We start from the raw sequence: 16,635 nt of genomic DNA on the forward strand, positions 1-16,635 counted from the left end.
CATTATCTCATTTAATACTAGTGGCTGCTCTGCAAGGCTGTTATCGTCATCCCTGTTTCATAAAGGAGGAAACTAAAATTTAGAGAGGTTTAGCATTACCTAATAAGAATTTTAACGTTGGTCTCTCTGACTCCAGAATCGGAGCTTGTAGCTTTGCTCTTAGCTCTACTGTTTTGGTTTTGTAATTACTGCATAACCTCATTGATTCATTCAGCCTGAGAATCTACTTTGTTGAGAATATACTTTGTGCTAGGTCCTGTTCTAAGTGCTTGGGTTATAGCATGCAGACAAAGTCCCTGCCCTCCCAAGGCTTATTTTCTGTTAAATATAATAGAATATTAAGTTACCTTTAGGTGTTTTACTCCTAGAGTAAGCATTTGTGTGAGGCTGTGAGTTATCTTATTCTTGAGCTTTAGGAATGTAACTGAAACTTTGTATAAGGCTGAGTATACCTCCTAGGCTTAAGAGAGGATTATTTCTACAAAAAAACTGGAAGCTAGGGCATGTTCTGTTTTAGGCATCAGGCTGTTTATTTTAGCACTGGCTTTTTAGCCCTGGCAGACTCCTCAAATTGGAGACATTCTTACTGATTACTTTAAGAAGCTGTTAGAAGGTTTAGAAGGTTTATTGTTCATGATAAAGCTACTTTTTGGTACCTTGGTTTCTTTGACTTCCTTAAATGTTCTATAGGTGTATGGAGCAGCATAAAAACTTTCTTTCTTTAGGACATGCCGAAAATATGTCAGACAAACCTAGAACAAGAGGCTTAATTGCTTCATAGAAAACATTTTCAAATTCGGATACAGTTGAAAAATAAATGATGAATCAGGGAGGTTTAATTTCCATCCTTAAGAATGAATTATTATAAGAAGATGATATCTTAAAATGTTTTTGTTAATGTCACATTTAATCCATGTGGAAGCTGAAAATAATTTTAAATACCCTTAGGTAGAGGCTATGTTATATTTTTTTACCTAGGGAATTATCAGTAAATACTATGAAGTATGTATCCTTGTAAAAAACTAGTTGCCTTATTTTTGCATTGGAAATACAAGTGAACCTTTTTGGTCCCATACAATGCAAATGGCTTGTGTATGTTCCTTTTTTTTTTTTTTTTAAGTCCTTTGTCTAAGGAGGAGGATAATTGGCAAACCAGTTAGCTGTTCACTTTGGATTTTGACATAGCTTCTCCTTGGGACCCTAATGACAGACTCTCTGATAACCAGTGCAAACTCCATGAATATCTTTCATTTCTCTAGAAGGAGGTGTGGATTTGCAAGGCTACCAGCTGGATATGCAAATACTACCTGACGGGCCAAAGAGTGATGTGGACTTTTCAGAGATTCTTAATGCAATACAAGAAAGTAAGTTTCACTCAAATTTTAAATTCTCCATGAGAGAATAAATTATTAATACTCGGGAGGGGTAATAAACTAGAAACCTTAGATACCAAGCTTTAAAAAATATTAACAAAATGATGTCTTGAAAGAGATACTGTGCAAAATCATTTTGAGACTAGAAGAGATAGTGAAAGTGAGATTTAATTTGTGAAATTGAATCACATAATAGTGGAATTTTTGAAAAAGCTATAGCGGAATTTTCAATTCTGCATATTGTATTTCATGTTATAATAGTAAACCTTGGAGTATTGTAAATTTTTAGATTTCTTGATTAATCATAATCAAAGAAAAACCTTTAAGAAACCAAAATACAATTCCTCTGCTCAAATGGAAGTCATAAGAGGGAAACGTTGATGGAGCAAAGTGAAATCAGGAACTTCTTCTGCAAAATGAGTATCTGGAGTCATTGATGATGGGCTGCATGCAAGAAGTGAACCCTCATTTTCTAAGCATTTTGAGTAATCAAGGTTTGCTCTTCTTTGAGTATTTTACTTCTGTTTTATAGCTTTCACTCAGAATTTTATCAGAATCAACACATTTACTCAAGTTAAATATTTAGCATTGAGGATGGGTGATGTGGTGTCACATACTAAGTCATTACTGTTGATATTTCATTATCAGAGCCCTAATTCTAGATGATGAAGCTCCTTTTTAAAGATCAAACAATTTATCTCATGTTGGATTTGAGGGATTTTGATGTGAAGAACATTGCATAAACAACCATTGCATTTTTTTTCATAATTCTAGTTTTGGGACATTGCATTTTCTTTTCTTTTTTATTATTATTATACTTTAAGTTCTACTGTACATGTGCACAATGTACAGGTTTGATGCATAGCTATACATGTGCCATGTTGGTTTGCTGCACCCATCAACTCATCGTTTATATTAGATATGTCTCCTAATGCTATCCCTCCACCATCCCCCGACCCCACGACAGGTCCCGGTGTGTAATGTTCCCTGCTCTGTGTCCAAATGATCTCATTGTTCAATTCCCACCTATGAGTGAGAACGTGTGGTGTTTGCTTTTCCATCCTTGTGATCGTTTGCTGAAAATGATGGCTTCTAGCTTCATCCAAGTCCCTGCAAAGGACATGAACTCATTGTTTTTTATGGCTGCGTATTATTCCATGGTGTGTATGTGCCACATTTTCTTAATCCAGTCTATCATTGATGGATATTTGGGTTGGTTCCAAGTCTTTGCTATTGTGAATAGTGCCACAATAAACATACATGTGCATGTCTTTATAGTAGCATGATTTATAATCCTTTGGGTATATGCCCAGTAATTGGATGGCTGAGTCAAATGGTATTTCTAGTTCTAGATGCTTGAGGAATTGCCACACCGTCTTCCACAATGGTTGAACTAATTTACACTCCCACCAACAATGTAAAAGTGTTCCTATTTCTTCACATCTTCTCCAGCATCTGTTGTTTCCTGACTTTTTAATGATTGCCATTCTAACTGGTATTAGATGGTATCTCATTGTGGTTTTGATTTGCATTTCTCTGCTGGCCAGTAATGATGGGCATTTTTTCATGTGTCTGTTGGCTGCATAAATGTCTTATTTTGAGAAGTGTCTGCTCATATCCTTTGCCCACTTTTTGATGGGGTTGTTTTTTTCTTGTAAATTTGTTTGAGTTCTTTGTAGGTTCTGGATATTAGCCGTTTGTCAGTTGGGTAGATTGCAGAAATTTTCTCCCATTCTGTAGGTTGCCTGTTCACTCTGACGGTAGTTTCTTTTGCCGTGCAGAAGCTCTTTAGTTAGATCCCATTTGTCGATTTTGGCGTTTGTTGCCATTGCTTGTGATGTTTTAGTCATGAAATCCTTGCCCATGCCTAGGGACATTGCATTTTCTTGTTACTTTTCTTATGAATAATTTTATGCTTTTTAGTTATCCCCATTTATCATTATACTGTCCTCTTGACCTTATGAGATAATTATTACCTCCACCTTACAGGTGGAACAACTGAGAGTGGGAGAAATTAAGTGACAAGGGAACATGATAATAATGGAGACCAGACTACAATGATGACTGTTTGTTCCTTCATTTAATTCCTTCATGAATATGCTCAGTACAGGAATTAAACACATTGAATTGAAGGATCCTGAAACTGAAGATGATGCTACTTTTAAAAGAAATGTTTTTAGCAAAGAATATAAGGGGACCAGCTATTTATTCTGGTTGAACAATCCCTTTATATTACACTAATGAATAAAAGAGAAAAAAATATCCACAGGAGAATACAAATCAAATTATTAGACATTGGAGAAAAAATAACTTTTCATGGAAAGTTATAAAATTATGTAATTACTTCACTTGATTTGAAAGATAGGTCATACAGTGCTCAAAGAGTTTAAATTTTTTTCAATAAATGATAAAAGTCAGCTTCCATGCAAGTGCTAGAGATGAACTTACATTTAAGGAGGGGGAGCTAAAATGAACTTACATCAAAATGAACTTAAGGTTAGTAAGGTACTATTTTTATAGTAATTTTTATTACCAGATCTTAGTAAAGACATGTTTGTATCTGATGTTAACTGTTCTGTAGTTTAGAAGGGTGACCTCTCTATGAACAGGTACAGGAGTATAAATTTATGAGTACTTAACAGAAAAAAAAGGAAATGTTACTTGACTTTAAAATGCAAATCCAGCCCTTTATAAGTTTATGCATTTTCTACTGCTTTGGAACTAATTTATTTTCTTATTGCAAACAAGTTTTGTGCTAATTAGACTTGAGAAGCTGCCCACACAGGCTGGGTCATTTCTGGAAGGAAAGATTTGGGGCCATTCAGTCTCTATCTAGGTTCCAAATATGATCGAAATTTTTAGCCAGTTCATGGAAATCTCCGAGCATAAAAATAGGTAGCTTGGTACTTTAAGGGACTGTACCTTAGATTATCATTTCTGGAAAGCTTTGAGAGACCATCATTAAGTGTGTAAAGAATATAGAATTCTGTGACTGGCCCCAGTGTGTGATATTCCCCTCCCTGTGTCCATGTGTTCTCATTGTTCAACTCCCACTTATGAGTGAGAACATGCAATGTTTGGTTTTCTGTTCTTGTGTTAGTTTGCTGAAAATGATGGTTTCCAGCATCATCCATGTCCTGTCAGAGGGTCAGGGGCTAGAGGAGGGGTAGCATTAGGGGAAATACCTAATGTAGATGACGGGTTGATGGGTGCAGCAAACCACCATGGCACGTGTATACCTATGTAACAAACCTGCACGTTCTGCACATGTACCACAGAGCTTAAAGTATAATAAAAAAAAAAAGAATATGGAATTCTGAATATCCATCTAATTCCTCTCCTTTTTGTTAAGATTAACAAGATGATGGAAAATTTTCATTTTTTTCTTCAAATGTATATATATGTATGTATATACATATATATACACACACATATATATGAGACCTTCGAGATCAAGCTAGAAGTGCATGTGTGCATGCTTACATGTGTGTATTTGTGTGTGTTTCAAACATTTCTTGAGTGTCTGGGGTAGGCCAGCCATGATGGTATTTTCCCAAAGTATCTCTTTTCAATCTTAACCCTAAGTAATAATGGATAAGATTTTCTACATTTTAAAGGTGAAAAACCTGAATATAGCTCCCCAAGGATATATGGTGACTATGGGATACAGTCAATTTTTAATTGTATGTTAGTCCTTGTTCTGCTAAATACTAAATTAAATAAAAATAATTACAAAAAATGAACTACTTTGTGTTTTTAAAATTGTATTATATTTTCACATCTTGATGCAAGAATTTCACCACCATGCTTCTACATTGTAAAATACATTGACAGTATTTTATCTTTCAGTGTGCATACCCTAAGTATAGCCTCATCTATTCTAAAGATATCTCAGAGTGGCTGGCCATTCTCAAGTGGTTTTTCAGATCCTCCATATTAGATGTACAGCTTATAAAAAAGAAAAGAGTTATTTTAATCATCCATCCATCTCGCCTGTCATGTGTCAGATACTGTGCTAGGCATAATACCTTAAGGCAGTGGTGAATGTTTGGCACAAAGTCTAATTCATGAAAAATAAAAACATTTTCAGATCACATCTTGTTCTGGTGTTCAATACGAAAACAACTTGATTGCTTTTTTAGGAAAAGGCGTTTACATGTGAAAGTATAACAAGGGTGTGTGTGTGTGTGTGTGCGTGTGTGTGTGTGTGTATCTGTGTTTGTTTCTTTTCCTTGATGTTATTTGTCCCTTCCTCTCTATTCTCACCCTCTCACCCTTCACTCTCCATTCCAAGATGGTAGCCAGGTCCCTTGAACTCCTTTGTTTCAGCAGAGTTTTGTGTTACTTAAAGTTCCTGCCTTTCGTTTTCTGAAAGCCTGAGCTTCCAAGACTGATGCTCCGTTGGAAGAAGAAATTGCAAGAGAGATGCCCTGTAGAGGGAGCCAGGCTTCTGGTAGGGTGAATGGAAAGGGAGAGAATGGCTATGTTGCTTGCCTGGGAGACTGCATGGGAGCCACATGAACTGTCAGTCACACAGAGAGTTCCTGGCCTGAGAAAGGAACTTAGGAGTCTCTGGGAAGGGGGCAGTCTCATCCTTCTGTTTCTTTGTTTTATCTCCAGTGCCTTGAACACAGCATGGAGTGTGGTAGGTGCTTACTAATATTTGTTAGTGACTGAGTGAATGTGTGGAGTCACTGGAGACTTGAAAAGCGGGCAGCTCAGTGGTAACCAGTGTGTCTTGGACACCTGACTGGTCTCTTTAAATGTTCTGCTCTCTACAAAACTCCTAGGACCTTAGCACAGTTCTGGATACATGAGGCAGGAAAGTGGGAGTGTCAGCAATAACTGAAATTAAATTGTCCACGAAGCCGGTGCAATGGGAACTTGGAGATAGATTTAGTTTGATGCAATGATAACAATATTACAATGCAATTCCTACTCTTGAGTTCATCCAGTAAGATTCAAACCCTCCATCCATGGTTTAAGGAGTGGGGTGCCTACTAAAATCTTATGTACAGTAGCATCTATTGTAACAAAACAAACAAACAAACAAACAAAACACTGCTTTTTTAATCACCAAAGTTTTCAAATCCGAACATTTTAAGAGGTAAGCATTTAAAAATATTTCCTTCTGAAATTTGATAGAGAATCATGTCTTAAAGCTCTGCAGTTCATGAATTAGGCATATGTGTGTGTGTATGTATATGAGCATTTATTATATTAGCTAGCTACTATGAAGCATATCATTCAAAGGTTACATTGAACTTTTTCATTCTTGCTTTAAATTATTTTCAATGTCCAGCCCTTTTTAGAGACCATTCATGCCCCTACCATTTGTTGCCCACCCCTCTTGTTTTGTTCCTAGTTTTTCCTTTCTTGATTCCCAGCATATCGGGGTATAGACTGTAGGGACACTCTTGAGTGGCATCCATACCCTGAAAGACATGATTGTGTTGCATTCCATCAGGTTCTGATGAAGGAAAGAGGGCACAAGATAGTGTTTGCAGTAAGACTTGGGGAGTTACAAGGATTGTGGGATCATTGTTATCCTGTGGACTGTTTGTGCTTGCACATGTGTCTACATAATCATATGACTGTGCCTACATTGGGGTGGTGTGTGCGTTCGTGGCTGAGGAGACTGAATCATTTCTCAGTGACACTGAGTGAGTCACTTTGAATCTAATTCTTTAGATTTCCAATTTTATTTTTAACCTGCACGGTCATGCCATTTCAGAGGAGCAGATGGCAGGGTTTGGAGGTATGGGGGTGAGCGGGGGGCTGGCGTATATTGAGCAGGTAGTCTTTTCTGGCAATTTTGTGGCTGCCCTTTTACCTATGTTATTTTATTTAGTCTTAAACTCTCTTTGCCTTAATTTCCACATCTGTAAAAGGAAAATAGTAATAGTACATCTATGTAAAGCCTTTAAGATAGTGCCTGGTACATAGTCAGGGGTGTATAAGTGTTGGCTGCCACCTTCGTCTTTATTCCTCAATCATTCATCCTGTCTGGGAAATTGTATTTCCATATTTAGGAGATAAATAAATTAAAGCTTTAATAAGATAAATATCCCAATCTAATAGCTAATAAGTGGAAGGGCTGGCATTTGAACTCAGGTCTGTCTGAATCCAAAGCTCATGCTCTTTCCAAAGAAGGTGAAATTATGGTCAGTAGACTTGGAGGATCTTTTATGCAGAGCGTGAATGACCTCACTTTATGTTATGAAAAAGTCGCCAAGGCTAACAAATGAGCAAAGATTGAATTAGGCACACAGTTCTTCTCTAAATATCATTCCCAGGACTGTAAGAGGTGCCATCATCATTATTTACCTTGCTATAGAAGTAACCAAGGCGTCCACCTTTCCTTTACAATGAAGCAGTAGTAAGAGAAGCTCTTCTTAGCAAATATGCTAAATCAGAAACGAGTAATGATCTCAACCCCATTGCAGTGTGCTGGGGGTACATACAATACCATCATCTGTGCTGTTTTATAAACATTGCCATTATTGAGTCAGGCAATGACAATGACATCTTTTATATTTTAATTTTTAATTTTGGTGGGTACATAGTAGGTGTATATATTTATGGGGCACATGAAATATTTTGATACAGGTGTACAATGTGTAATAATCACATCAGTGTAAGTGGGGGGTATCCACCACCTTGAACATCCATTCTTTCTTTGTGTTACAAACAATCCAATTATAATTTTAGTTTTAAATATACAACAAGTTATTATTGACTCTAGTTACCCTGTTGTGCTATCAAATACTAGATCTTATTCATTCTATCTAATTATATTTTTGTACCCATTAACCATCCGCACCTCTCTTCTGCTCTACTACTCTTCCCAGCCTCTGGTAACCACCATTCTACTCTCTATTTCCATGAGTTCAGTTGTTTTTAATTTTCTGCTCCCACAAATAAGAACATACAAAATTTGTCTTTCTGTGCCTGGCTTATTTCACTTAGCATAATGACCTCCAGTTCCATCCATATTGTTGCAAATGACAGGATCTCATATTTTTATAGCTGAATAGTACTGCGTTGTGTATATGTACTGCCATTTTCTTTATCTGTTCATCTGTTGATGGACACTTAGGTTCCTTCCAAATCTTGGCTATTGTAAATAGTGCTGCAGTAAACATGAGAGTGCAGATAGCTAGTATACTGATTTCCTTTCTTTGGGTTATATACCCAGAAGTGGAATTGCTGGGTCATATGGAAGTTCTATTTTTAGTTTTTTCAGGAACCTCCAAACTGTTCTTCATAGTGGTTGTACTGATTTACATTCCCACCAACAGTGTTTGAGGGTTCCCTCTTCTCCACATCCTTGCTAGCAGTTGTTATTGCCTGCCTTTTAGATAAAAGCCATTTCAGCTGAGGTGAGCCCTGATTTCCAACTTTATTTTACAATGAAATGACATCTCATTATGAAATCTGAACATTTTACAATGAGATATCTCATTGTAGTTTTTATTTGCATTTCTCTGATGATCAGTGATGGTGAGCACCTTTTCATGTGCCTGTTTGCCATTTGTATGTCTCCTTCTAAGAAATGTCTTATTCAGACAATTTGCCCATTTTTATTTGGATTATTAGATGTTTTTCCTCTAGAGTTGTTTGAGCTCTTTATATATTCTGGTTATTAATCCCTTGTCAGATGGATAGTTTGGAAATATTTTCTCCCAATCTGTGGATTGTCTCTTCACTTTGTTGATTGTTTCCTTTGCTGTGCAGAAGCTTTTTAACTTGATGAGATCCCATTTGTCCATTTTTGCTTTGGTTGCCTGTGCTTGGGGGAAATCTTTGCCCAGTCCAATGCTCTGGAGAGTTTCTCTAATGTTTTGTTTTAGTAGTTTCTTAGTGTGAGGCCTTAGATTTAAGTATTTAATCCATTTTGGAGTTGATTTTTGTATATGGTGAGAGAGAGGGGTCTAGTTTCATTCTTCAGAGTATGGATATCCAGTTTTCCTAGCATCACTTGAAGAGACTGTCCTTTCTGCAATGTATGTTCTAGGCACCATTGTCAAAAATGAATTTACTATAGATGTATGGATTTGTTTTTTGGTTCTCTGTTCTGTTCCACTGATCTGTGTGTCTGTTTTTATGCCAGTTCCATATAGAAATTAGTTTTAAATGAATATTTTTTTTAATCTCATGACTTTTTGTTCATTTGCAAAGGCATATTTTAAATCTCAATAGCTTTCTGTGGCAGACGGAAGGTTCCTGCTGTCATGTCTATAATAACTAGAACCCCAGGTTTTCTTTAGGGAAATGTCAACACACCATTTAATTGTTGCCAGAACACACTAGCAGAAGTTTCTAACTTTTGTAAAAGCAGTAAAATGTGTTTCTTCCCCAATATATGATCAAGAGATAACTTCAATATACAAAACAGAAACTGAGTTGTTTGGTATAGATAGGGGTAGAAGGTGAGCCTTGCCCACTCAGTTGTCTCTCTGCCCTCTGCATGGCCCATGAAACTCCTCAAAAGGGCAATAGGGTTCCAGAGAACAGAGATTGAAAACTGCTGGCCTATTAGAAGGGAGTAAAACCAGTGAAGGAAGCATTATGTCCTTTCTAATTGCATTATTTGTTTATTTTGAGTTTTTAAATTTAAACCCCCTTTTTTCTCATTGCTAAATCAGGCAGCCTTTGCCTTAGGGATGCTGTCAAGATGCCTTTGAAGAGTAATGAGCATCTAGAGAGTCTTGGTCTTGCTTGTGTCATATACATACTAAATAGTGTCTAGTTCTTAAAATCCCAGCCTAAGGTATTCAAAGCTGTATTGTGTCTTTGTATTTCCCTGAATTTTTAAAACAATAATGGATCTATTTGTTAAATTTTAGAAAGTTGTCAGAGCTGTCAGGCTACAGATGTAAAGTCTAGCTTTATTCAGATAAATGTTTAAACGGCAACAAGATAATTGCTTGGTGGTTAAATGACTTCCCATTCTTGAAAGCCAAACATGAGTTAAGAACAGTAGAATGCGTCCCACAAAAATAAAAGCCAGCTAGAAATGGCATGGATTCGGGGTCTGAATTGGATGAAAATTCATCTTTGCCACTTATTAGCTGCATGGCCACACTTAGCATTTCTGAACTTGGCTTCTTTATCATAATACTTGTCTCATAGGTTGTTTTGAGAATGAAATGAGAAAATAGACCTGAAAATCATTAACACACAGCAGGCTGTCAATAAACTGTAATCCCTATCTTTGTCTCCCTTCCCACTTCCTTCATATTTAATCTCTGTGATTCTAAGAGAGAAGTAGACATTTTCAAGCCATCTTACTAAGGTAATCAGAATAAGAAAAAACTAAAAATTGATATAATCCTACACTTAGCTTTTATTTATCTTAAAATGCATATTGAGTGCCTCCTACTTGGTAGCCCTTATGCCAAATTGGAGCTACCTTAGCTCTTCACCTTAAAGGGACCTTAGTCTAAAGACATGGAGATGGACTTGTTATAAAACAATCTGATCAGTGTTAAAATTGAGATATAAACAATGTTTTGCCTTCTAAAATATTCCTGGAGGTGTTCTTTTTTTTAAGTGATACTTTGAGGTCAGTATGTAATCCCTTGAGAATTCTGAGTATCAGATGCAATAACTTGGAACTTAGGACAAAAATAGTATAATGAACTGGTGCTCTGGAGAATAAATATAGATACTTGGATTATGCTGCAAAGCCCTCTTGGTGTCTTCTTCAATGACCTGTAATTTCACCTTCTTTTTTCTCTATATGAAATTTCTGAGATTAAAGTACTTCTATACTGTAATATCAAGGTGGGGTTATTTTGCTACATTTGGAAAATAGGAGAGAAGTAAAGAAAAGAGCAATGAATCAGAGTCTTTGATTTTTTTTGGTCGTATTTCTTACTGTCTTCTAGGCTATTCCTAAAATACACTTCCTGTTTTGTTTTTTTTTTTTCATTGCCTTTATAGCATTGATTCCCAAACTTTGTTCTCTTGCCTGGAAGTGTGAGGGCTTCCCACTCATGTCATGTCCAGCATTTAACTCTAAATCTTGGTTCAATGAACAAATGACAGAAAATAATTCATTAATTAATTTGTTCATTTATTTGAGTCCTTGCAATATATTTGTGATCTCGTATCCACAGGGAATTAACAATAGCTAACATCTCAAATGATTTTCACTAGAGGAATAATTGAAATAATTGCAAATGTTTGATTTGATTAGTAGATTCAATATTGCCAAAGTAAATTCACCTTTTCATCATGTAAAGATCACCACCATCTGCCTGCCTGCTGGTCCTCCCCTGACTTTTCTGCTCTGCCTCCATCCTGGAATGATATAAACAGAGCCAGCCCTCATAAATCTCTGAGTCTGATGCTTTACTCAGACTCTTTAGCTGATTTTTGGTCTCCCAGGCAATTTAAGGTCCTTGATCCTCATTGTTCACTTATAATATGTGAGTCTTTGTTGTTTTGTTCCCAAGTCGTTTCTTAGGCTTAGCTTCTAATCTTTGCAATAGGGAATCATTTGAGTATCTCCCTTGCCTTCCCAAATGCATGGTATACTCCTGCCCTGACCAATCTGTGCTGCCTAATTCTGTTCACACAGCCCTTCCTGGGTCTGAATGAATTGCAGATCTGTTACTTGAGTTGCATAATAGTTTTGAATTTTCTCTCCTTCTTGTCATTCTTTTTTTTCCATTTAAAAAAAAATTATACTTTAAGTTCTAGGGCACATGTACACAACGTGCAGGTTTGATACATAGGTATACATGTGCCATGTTGGTTTGTTGCACCCATCAACTCATCATTTACATTAGGTATTTCTCCTAATGCTATCCCTCCCCCAGGTCCCTACCCCTCAGCAGGCCCCGGTGTGTGATGTTCCCCGCCCTGTGTCCAAGTGATCTCGTTGTTCAATTCCCACCTATGAGTGAGAACATATGGTGTCTGGTTTTCTGTCCTTGTGATCATTTGCTGAGAATGATGGTTTCCAGCTTCATCCATGTGCCTGCAAAGGACATGAACTCATCCTTTTTTTATGGCTGCATAGTATTCTATGGTATATATGTGCCACATTTTCTTAATCCAGTGTATCATTGGTGGGCATTTGGGTTGGTTCCAGGTCTTTGCTATTGTGAGTAGTGCCACAATAAACATACGTGTGCATGTGTCTTTATAGTAGCATGATTTATAATCCTTTGGGTATATACCCAATAATGGGATTGCTGGGTCAAATGGTATTTCTAGTTCTAGATCCTTGAGGACTCGCCACACTGTCTTCTGCAATGGTTGAACTAGTTTACAGTCCCACCAACAATGTAAAAGCATTCCTATTTCTCCACATCCTCTCCAGCATCTGTTGTTTCCGGACTTTTTAATGATTGCCATTCTAACTGGTGTGAGATGATATCTCATTGTGACTTTGATTTGCATTTCTCTCATGACCAGTGATGATGAACATTTTTTCCTGTGTCTGTTGACTGAATAAATGTCTTATTTTGAGAAGTGTCTGCTCATATCCTTTGCCTACTTTTTGATGGGGTTGTTTTTTTCTTGTAAATTTGAGTTCTTTGTAGATTCTGGACATTAGTCCTTTGTCAGATGGGTAGATTGCAAAATTTTTCTCCCATTCTGTAGGTTGCCTGTTCACTCTGACGGTAGTTTCTTTTGCCGTGCAGAAGCTCTTTAGTTTAATTAGATCCCATTTGTCAATTTTGGCTTTTGTTGCCATTGCTTTTGGTGTTTTAGTCATGAAGTCCTTGCCCATGCCTTTGTCCTGAACGGTATTACCTAGGTTTTCTTCTAGGACTTTTATGGTTTTAGGTCCAACATTTAAGTCTTTAATCCATCATGTATTAATTTTTGTATAAGGTGTAAGGAAGGGATCCAGTTTCAGCTTTCTACATGTGGCTAGCCAGTTTTCCCAGCACTGTTTATTAAATAGGGAATCCTTTCTGCATTTCTTATTTTTGTCAAGTTTGTCAAATATCAGATGGTTGTAGATGTGTGGTGTTATTTTTGAGGACTCTGTTCTGTTCCATTGGTCTATATGTCTGTTTTGGTACCAGTATCCTGCTGTTTTGGTTACTGTAGCCTTGTAGTACAGTTTGAAGTCAGGTAGCATGATGCCTCCAGTTTTGTTCTTTTTGCTTAGAATTGTCTTGGCAATGCAGGCTCTTTTTTGGTTCCATATAAACTTTAAAGTAGTTTTTTCCACTTCTGTGAAGAAAGTCATCGGCAGCTTGATGGGGATGGCATTAAATCTAATGATTATTCTGATCCCTGAGCATGGAATATTATTCCATTTGTTTTGTGTCCTCTTTTATTTCTTTGAGCAGTGGTTTGTAGTTCTTCTTGAAGAGGTTTTTCACGTCTCTTGTAAGTTGGAATCCTAGGTATTTTATTCTCTTTGTAGCAATTGTGAATGGGAGTTCACTCATGATTTGGCTCTCTGTCTATTATTGGTGTATAAGAATGCTTGTGACTTTTGCACATTGATTTTATATCCTGAGACTTTGCTGAAGTTGCTTATCAGCTTAAGGAGATTTTGGGCTGAGATGATAGGGTTTTCTAAATATACAATTGTGTCATCTGCAAACAGGGACAATTTGACTTCCTCATTTACTAATTGAATACTCTTTATTTCTTTCTCTTGCCTGATTGCCCTGGCCAGAACTTCCAATACAATGTTGAATAAGAGTGGTGAGAGGAGCATCCTTGTCTTGTGCCTGTTTTCAAAGAGAATGCTTCCAGTTCTTGCCCATTCAGTATGATATTGGCTAGGGGTTTGTCATTAATAGCTCTTATTATTTTGAGCTACATTCCATCAATACCTAGTTTATTGAGAGTTTTTAGCATGAAGAGCTGTTGAATTTTGTCAAAGGCCTTTTCTACATCTATTGAGATAATCATGTGGTTTTTGTCATTGATTCTGTTTATGGATTGATTGATGGATTATGTTCATTGACTTGCATGTGATGAACCAGCCTTGCCTCCCATCCTTCTTGTCATTCTTAATGGACTTCTCAGAGTATTCGACTCTCTCATTTAATGAACCTGACAGCAAGATTCTACCAGGCAAATCATTATCGAACATTTTTCTATTTAGGAGAAGAAGTCTGAGGAGGGTGATGGGATTCATTCACAAGTGACCCTGTTTGGATGAACAGCATCTTTGTGATGTTTGTGCCCATGGATGGAAAGGCCTCACTCCCGCTCTGACTGGACAGTGAGCTCTGAGAGCAGGGCCGTGCCTGGGATGTCCAGTATTTCAGCCCCGTTTCCTAGCTCAGCTCAGTGTCTGCCCGTGGTAGGCACTGAATAAATACTTACTGATTAAAATTTATTTTTAAAAATTGGTTAACGTTGAAAGTTGAGAGTTGCTTTTTTCTTCTTAGAGAATCAATGTAAGTTTGAATCAAAGATTTTATTTTGTTTCTAAAACTTACCTTATAGTTATAGCTGATAATATCAGACACAGTGATGAAATATGGATGAAGGGCACATGCTTTTTATGCCTGTGGAGTGTTTATATGGTCTACAGTCTTCTTACTGACCATGGGTTCAGCTGGGCATTCTCTCACAGCAGACTATCTAATCTCTGCTGAAGATACTGAGTGGCTGGCAGGCGATAAGGTTGGCTTAATATCACCTATTCTCTAATAGATCACCATGACCGACTGATTTTCCTGAGCTCAAGTGGCAGCAGCCCCATGACTTCCAGACAGTGATTCTGATGGGAAAGAAAGAGCTCTCTCCCTTTCCCAAGTTAGCTGCTTCTTCTAGAATCAAATCCCTTGGGCCTTTCATGAAGAGTAGGAATTCTCAACTTCAGCACCTAATTAATATTCTGGGCTTGATCACTCTGTGGTAGGTGCTGTCCTGTGCATTGTAGGATGTTTAGCAGGATCCCTGGCCTCTACTCACTGAATACCACTTTCACTGTCCCCCTCTCCCCAGTAATGACAATAAAAATATCTCCAAACAATGTCAAATGTGGTCTGGGAGACAAAATTGGTCCCAGTTGAGAACCATGGACATGGAAGGCATTGTTGAACTGATTGTGCCAGTGTCAGAAAGTAATATTGTTAGAAGATGATCTGGTATTTTCTATCCTTGGCAAAAGCCTGGGGGATACATATATATATCAAGAGTTTCTCCTTAGTATGAACCAGTTACCTAGACATGAACCTCAGTGTCATTAGTTTCCCTTTTATCTCACAACCCATCCCAAACCATTTCTCATAACAACCATTCCAACTTGTAAATATCTCTTCTGCCTCCTTATATTGATAAGACCAAAATACTCACTTTAAGCTCCCAGAGTCTAGCTAGAATCAACAAATCAGCATTTGTTGTGGGTCTGCCATGTGTCAGCCACCCTGCTAATATACACATTGATCTTATCCTCTTTGCCACCCTGAGAGAGAAGTTTGCTATTCCTGTCTCACCAGTGAGGAAACAGAAGCACATATTTATACAGCTAAGTGGCAGAGTTCAGAATAGGGAGCAGGTCTTCTGACTTGGTTAAATGATATTTTTATCTTATTGTTCAAATCTCATCAACATCGACTTGAAATTTAATTTAATCATTGTCTGCTTGAAAATTTAATCACATTACTTGAAACCGTGGAGTCCTGGCTTGTGAATAAGACTCATGTTAGGAAAACCATATGCAAAGTCCCAGAACCATAGAATGTTAGAGGAAAAGGGCTCTCAGGTATCATTACACTGTGACCATCTTAAGGTCATCATTCTGTCATTCTGTGTTGAAGGCTTACTCTGTGCCAGAGCTTCTGTACATCAATCAAGATGGACAAGGTCCTTGCTCTATGGAACTTACATTGTAATAAGGTAAACATCCCGTAAACAAGTCTAATAAATAAGTGAACAAATAAGATAATTACGAATTGTGTTAAGTGCTGGGAAGGAAATGAACAATGAGAGGAGAATAATTATGGGAGGGAGATCTTTTTACATCCAGTGGTCAGGGAAGTTGTCTTTAATCTTGACACCTTCCAAAACACTGGATATGTTACTCTTCCTCAAAAAGTGTTAGTTCCTCTCCATAAGCACCTAGCACAGTACCTGGCACAGTGTAGGTGCTACAACCCTTGGCTGTATGAAAAGGCCATGATTTTTTTTCTTTGTAGCCTTATAGGTCTAAAATCCTATAATACATTGTTTTAGTTTCTTTTTGGTCCTGTAGCAAATGACTACAAGGTTAGTGGCCTCAAACAATATATTTATTATCTTATACTTCTGGAGGTCAGAAGTCCCA

General features: G+C 37.2%; 1 protein-coding gene across 7 annotated transcripts in view; it reads left to right on the forward strand.

Moving 5' to 3' along the window:
- The window catches only part of ANO4 (anoctamin 4), a 417,600-nt gene that overhangs the window by 211,358 nt on the left and 189,607 nt on the right, over positions 1 to 16,635 (forward strand). For 5 of the 7 annotated variants that reach the window (XM_008004386.3, XM_008004385.3, XM_037996641.2 and 2 more), the window contains one exon: positions 1,260 to 1,364. The exons of the other annotated variants lie outside the window; for them this stretch is intronic. In XM_008004386.3, the coding sequence (XP_008002577.3) occupies positions 1,260 to 1,364 (105 nt within the window). The remainder of the gene's footprint in view (positions 1 to 1,259; positions 1,365 to 16,635) is intronic. 7 annotated transcript variants of the gene reach the window in all.

Source organism: Chlorocebus sabaeus, chromosome 11 (assembly GCF_047675955.1).
Source record: "Chlorocebus sabaeus isolate Y175 chromosome 11, mChlSab1.0.hap1, whole genome shotgun sequence".
Lineage (NCBI taxonomy): Eukaryota > Metazoa > Chordata > Mammalia > Primates > Cercopithecidae > Chlorocebus > Chlorocebus sabaeus.